Source organism: Ruditapes philippinarum, unplaced genomic scaffold (assembly GCF_026571515.1).
Source record: "Ruditapes philippinarum isolate M1 unplaced genomic scaffold, ASM2657151v2 ctg15637_1_1_1_1, whole genome shotgun sequence".
NCBI classification, from domain to species: Eukaryota; Metazoa; Mollusca; class Bivalvia; order Venerida; family Veneridae; genus Ruditapes; species Ruditapes philippinarum.
In genome coordinates, this window is record NW_026859129.1 from 1 (window position 1) to 6,666 (window position 6,666).

The window sequence follows — 6,666 nt, forward strand, 5'->3', positions numbered from 1 at the left end:
TCTACATGGGCCCTGCCACCAATCGCCTACAAGTATAAAATTAGACTGCATTAAAGATTCTGAGTCAGTGATTCCTCTACCTACATGTATTATAACTTAACAACCTTTACCACCAGTATAGCCAGACCAGTCTGAACATCTGCACAGTATGACCATGCTCTATGGACTATCATGTTTTCTATGTTCAAATTTTCATCTTAATATACACAAAATTTATAATGGACATTTCTATGCATATAAATGGAAGCCTTAAATATACAAGTATAAGAATAAATAAATTAACATAAGAATGCATTAACCCTTAACTTACTGGCAGGAACTTAATCTACTCATCAGTCATGCATGCTGTCTGATCATAGTCTGCACTGTTTGCTAGTCAGTACTTATTTTGAAGTTTTCCTTAAAAATGATAAATGGTTTTGTCCAGATTGAAAGATGGACAAGTCCATATAAGATATAAAAGATGATAAAGAGTTAAGGCATTGTTTATAGCATGTAAAGGTATGTGTATGAAGAAAATCACCACTGGAATATCTGGATAGTACCCTTGTAGCATTCAACAGACAAGATTTTTTCTCGCAGTCATGGGATACAAGTTATTAACTTTACTATATATAGTAACAAAATTGCCTATGATTTTAATTGATAATGAGTGTAATGTTAATGATTATGTGTTTGCGGACCGGTGCCAAAATTCATAATCCTCCGTTGAATTTGTGTCCTCTTATTACATTGTTATTATCATATACTTGTACTAAGGTGTGTAAGAATTTTTTGACAGATTCTGTGAGAGACCTATGTTAAAATGGTATGAGTTAGTAACTGGTTATATAAATGTAAATTGCATTTGTTTCCATGTAGTTAAGTATTACTGTATTACCACATTTGTTTTTGTTATTTCTTTGTTGCTTTTATAGATAGTAAATCAAAAGAGCCGACCACTCCAACATTGAACACAGAATTAGTGGCAGAGGCTTGTAAACTCCCTCACAATGTCAGTTCCAAAACAAGGCTAGATTCAGTGGGAGAAAATGAAAGAGTAAGCATTATAGCTAGATTATAGTTATACACAATGTATTTATTATAGTTTACTGTAACACTTAAGGAATATTTTCATCAAAATTTATAGGTTCATTTAAATTTTAATCAAATAATTTTTCAGCGGAGTAATGGAACAATATATTCAATAGCATGAAGTATATTAAATTTAGGTTTATTAACATATTAATAAATGTGCATTTAAAAAGATATTTTTGGTAAATATTATAATATAGTTATACTCAATAGTGGACAATAGAAACCTTATCAACCTTATCATGTTTGATTAAGTCATACACACACTGTAACAGTTAGATTGTTGTAACTTTGTTAGTTGGCCTCAAGCTTTCAGTTTTGCAGCTGAAAATTTTGTATTGTCACAGGAATGTCTTCCCTTAAATGAAATACTTAACTTTCCTGGCTGGTTTCAAGCTCACAGCAGCATGCTAAGTCACAGAGGCTTTTATGCAATAGTACGACAATAAATTCAATATTTAATAGAACAATTACATGTTCAGTATTTCTCTTCTGTATAATAACCCAAACCCTGCTTGAATCAAAAGTAATTAACATTTGCCATCCATCCATTCTGACAAGGCTCTATATTGTAGGCTAAATATCTTTTTAAAATTTCATCTTTACATTCCCAAAATTGATAGTGGACCATGCCACTTATGAAAGCTGGGCAAGTTCATTTAAGAAATTCAGCAGGTTAAGGGTTGATATATTTTGCTTTTCACAGACTAGTTCTGAGTCCTCGGGTGATGATGTTGACGAACAGTTACAACAGTTGATCGAAATGTTTCCCAGTACTGTACGACTGGAATTAGAACACTGTTTACACAGTGCCGAGGGAGATATAGAGACAGCTGTACAGATTGTGTTGCATAGACAAGACACTGGTTCAGCTATCACAGAGGATAAAAAGGTATCACAGTATGAATTTTTATGACAAAATAGAGAATTACCGGGTAGGCGATTGATTTGCTATGTCTAGCGCCACTTTAACATTGTTTCATTCATATACCAATAACATTTTTGTAGAAACAAGTGAAATGTGGGTCTTTTTCACTAAAGCACTTAAAATTTAAATATTTTGCTTGCAAACCTCGAGTCCTATAGGAATAACACTAAAATAGACTAATTATGACCAATGTAAGATGAAGCCACATGGATATATGCCATTAAGGTGGTATTATTAATGATGATGGGGAATTAGTGATGTTGACTTACTGGAAGCACACGGGAGATATAAAAGTAAATGACTTTACACTGATTATTATCCCCCGCCGAAAAGGCGGCGGGGGATATAGTAATAGTCTCCGTCCTTCCTTCCGTCCGACATTTTTGTCCGGAGCATATCTCTAAATGTATTTGAGTTATCAACTTGAAACTTCATAGGTGGATAGACCTAATTGAGGAGGAGTGCAGTGCACAAGAATGATAACTCTACCTGCATAATTTTTGAGTTATTGCCCTTTGTTATTTTTTCAAAATTGATTTTGTCCAGAGCAATAACTCAAAAAGCCTATGAGATATCAACATAATGAAACTTCATAGGTGCATAGATCTCACTCAGGAGGTGTGCAGTGCACAAGAATGATAACTATACCTTTCATAATTTTTTTGAGTTATTGCCCTTTGTTATTTTTCATACTTAATTTTTCAACTGAGTGGAGCATAAACTCAAAAAGTGTTTTGAGATATCAACATGAAATGTCATGTGTTGGATTGATCTTATTGAGGAGGAATGCTGTGCGCAAGAATGATAACTCTTCCCTATACAATTTTTGAGTTATTGCCCTTTGTTCTTTTTCATGCTATTTTGTCCTGAGCTTTATCTCAAAAAAGTATTTGAGGTATCCAACTTGAAACTTCATAGCTGGAGAGGAGTGCAGTGCACAAGAATGATAACTCTACCCTGCCATAATTTTTTTAGTTATTGCCCTTTGTTAATTTTTCTAAATTAATTTTTGTCCAGACAGCATAACTCAAAAAGCCTTTGAGATATCAACATGAAACTTCATAGGTGCATAGATCTCACTCAGGAAAGGTGTGCAGTGCACAAGAATGATAACTCTACCTTTCATAAATTTTTGAGTTATTGCCCTTTGTTATTTTTCATACCTAATTTTTTCACTCCGAGTTGGAGCAATAACTCAAAAGTGTTTGAGATGTCAACATGAAATGTCATAGGTGGATAGATTTATTGAGGAGGAATGCTGTGCACAAGAATGATAAACTCTTCCCTATATACAATTTTTTGAGTTATTCCTCTTTGTTCTTTTTCATAATATTTTGTCCGGAGCTTATCTCAAAAAGTATTTGAGGTATCAACTTGAAACTTCATAGCTGGATGGATCTCATTGAGGAGGAGTGCAGTGCACAAGAACGATAACTCTACCCTGCATAATTTTTTAGTTATTGCCCTTTGTTATTTTTCAAAATTAATTTTTGTCCAGAGCATAACTCAAAAGGCCTTTTTTTTAGATATCATTATGAAACTTCATAGGTGCATAGATCTAACTCAGGAGGTTTGCAAGTGCACAAGAATGATAACTCTACCTTTTATAATTTTTGAGTTATTGCCCTTTGTTATTATTTTTTTCATACTTAATTTTTCAAATTCAATTTTTTTCTTAAAAGTATTTGAGGTACAACTTGAAACTTCATAGGTGGATAGATTTTACTGAGGAGAGGATGCAGCACACAAGAATGATAACCTACCCTGCAATTATTTTTCAGTAATTGCCCTTTGTTATTTTCAGCCATCAGTATTCACATAGGTTTCAAATCTGTAATCTCTATAGCCATCAGTTTTCATTACCAAAAGACCTTAAAATGGAGTTATTCTGCTCTACTACATATACATTCTTCCAATGAGCAAACACATTCGGCGGGGGATGGCCATGTTGACATGGCTCTTGTTAATTTTACAGCCTAAGGAAAGGAAGATACGAGGACACAGTATATTAGATGACAAGAAAATGAAGGATCAAATGATGGAGAGATATGCCTTCATTGATGTTAACGAGGATAAAAAACAGTACAAACCAGCAGCACCAAAATCTGTAAATATTGTCGATTTTATCTGTTGAATAACTAGTCAAATACTGGCTACAAGGTTATAAAACTTTTTTCCTGGTTTAATCTGTCTCAGATCTCAGGATTTTCATTGGTCAGTCAAACAAAGAAGAGGTTTATGTCCAAAATTACAAGATAGTGAAATAAATTGAGCATTATGTGAAAAAAATATGAAGTATTGTACAAAATTAATTGGGCTAAATGTATAAATTCTTATGTAAGGTCCACCTTATATCTGGAATGCATGGGAATTGTGAAGTAGTTGCCTTTCCTTCATCTCTTGTGTTATATCGTTTTGATTCTATAGGACATTAATTTAACAGTTTTAGTTTTTAATACATATGGCTTAAAGTTCATTGCTGAATAGTATTGAAGTTATTTCATTGTCCATATCTGTTTTTTTTTCAATTTACAAATTTGTCTGAAATTAAAAAAACAACCCTCTGTTATAATAAATCTACATATGTCCGGCTATTTTAGATAGGTTTTTTTTTGTAATGAATATATATATTTACATGAATTTAGACATGATAAAATTAATGATCTTCGAATATTATTTAAGGAACCCAAAAAGATGATCCGTTACCTTGACAACCAGGTTGTGAACACTAAAGGACAAAAATTTACAGAGATAAAGAAAGATGACGGTGAAGAGATGAAAAAAACGTTTATCAACCTCAAACCAGCAAGAAAATACAGATTCCATTAAATGTGTGTTTATTCCATGGAGATTTGTTTTTTCTTGTGGGAAAATTCATTGTATGTTTTAATTTTTTATGACTTGATTTTATGTGAGATTTTCATCTCTCTAAGTATAGTATCATGGACCTATGACTTAAGCAATGACTTTAAAGGGATATTCAGGCAAAATAATGACAAAAATATTAAAATGATCTTATGTACTCAAATCACGCTAAAATGACTTTTCTTGAAGTTTCAGCATGAATTTCTGTTTAAATTCTATATATTTTGGGTTTGAAGGCGTTAATATATCTATATATGTTGAACAAAATTTAGACGCCCAATAGAATCACAAAATAGTTTTAAAAACAAGTCAAGTGACTTTAACAAACCCTCGAAGTTACAATAACAGATATTTTTGATATTGTACGATTGAAACAAGCCTAAGTCATTTCATTTGACATGTTCTTTAACGTTTCCAGAGTTCACTTTGACAACTATTGTGAAATGTTAGCATTCTAAACCTGACCCATGTGGGTCAAGTTTAGGAAAACCACCATTTTATTCTTTATATGGAGAAAAGTTTTGTTCCTTTGACTGTCTTATATATTTCATTTGAGGGCATTTACAGAATAATGAATGAAAAAATGAATATTTTGCCTGTGTCTTCCTTTAAAGGTTTGTAGAAAAGTCATACGTTTTTTCAAATGAACAGGCCCTTAATTATATAACAAAGAATTTGGGTTGTCAATCATTAACGTCAAACTGGAAAATTTTAAATTTTTAAAAAATCAAATTTTTATATCAAAGCTTGGGGTTGTTTTAAAAATATTTAAAATTATAACATTAAAAATGGAAAAAATTTTGAAAAATTTGAAATTAGTTTCCAATTTTCCAAAAAATTTTTCCCTTATTCAGCTGGTTAAGGGTTTTATATGTAAAACAAGTATTTTTAAAGTTGTATAACTTCTCATATTGCACTGATAGTGTTGGACAGTGTTAACCCTATAACATTTAGCCTGCTGGCAGGGACTGAATCTACCCGTGCGACCAGTGCAGAACAAGACCAGCTGGTGCATCCATGCTGTTTGGTCATGGTCGGCACTCTTTACTAATCAGTCAGTTTTCACGTTTAAATATCCCTTCAATCTGGACAAAACAAAGCAGGACAAGTTCATTTAAGATATTTAGCTTGATAAGGGGTTAAAGCTTGTCGCAATAATGACTTGCCAATGACACCATAAAAAGTGGACTAATCCAACAAGGTCATTTTACCTGCTTTAAAGGGAAGAATTAATAGTAAATGTGGTAAGAGGCAATTTAAACTTCATTTTAAATTTAATTTAAGCTTCATTCACTGTTTTAATATTTTTAGTGGCTGTATTTGATGGTCATTAATTTGAATTTCATTCATAGACATATTTTATAGAAGTTAATCAACAATTATTTTTTACTTTTATATTTATTTAATAGATTTTCAACTTTGTTGTCTAGTGTTTGTTGTTTTCTTTGGATTTTGTTGTTGAAAACGTCTAAGGAATGATTACTTTATTCTGTCTTACTAGTTTTACTTCTGATAAAGAAAGTTGTTTTAACGGGTACATTAACCTTATCTTCCAAATCATTTAAGTCCAAACATTTTATATTTCGCAACAATTCATTTATTTTTACAGCTCAAGTTTAAATAATATTCAACTTTTGGTAGCTATTTTGTTAAAGAACAAGTGGAGATTGCTTTAAGTTGCAGTATCCATAAATCTTGCTTGGTTTCTATTAATTATCGGGACATATATCATCTCCAGGACGCTGCAATGACAGTCGTCTGATTTCCGTGACAATCCCGGACATGATGGCTTGAAAAAA

General features: G+C 32.1%; 1 protein-coding gene across 1 annotated transcript; it reads left to right on the forward strand.

Moving 5' to 3' along the window:
• Positions 1 to 917: 917 nt before the first annotated feature.
• LOC132755352 (CUE domain-containing protein 2-A-like) lies at positions 918 to 5,300 on the forward strand (the record flags this gene model as incomplete). The annotated part of the gene is made up of 4 exons (XM_060746224.1): positions 918 to 1,039; positions 1,781 to 1,966; positions 3,978 to 4,109; positions 4,685 to 5,300. Coding segments are annotated over 4 exons (587 nt in total), but the record flags the coding sequence as incomplete, so codon positions are not given.
• Positions 5,301 to 6,666: the final 1,366 nt, after the last annotated feature.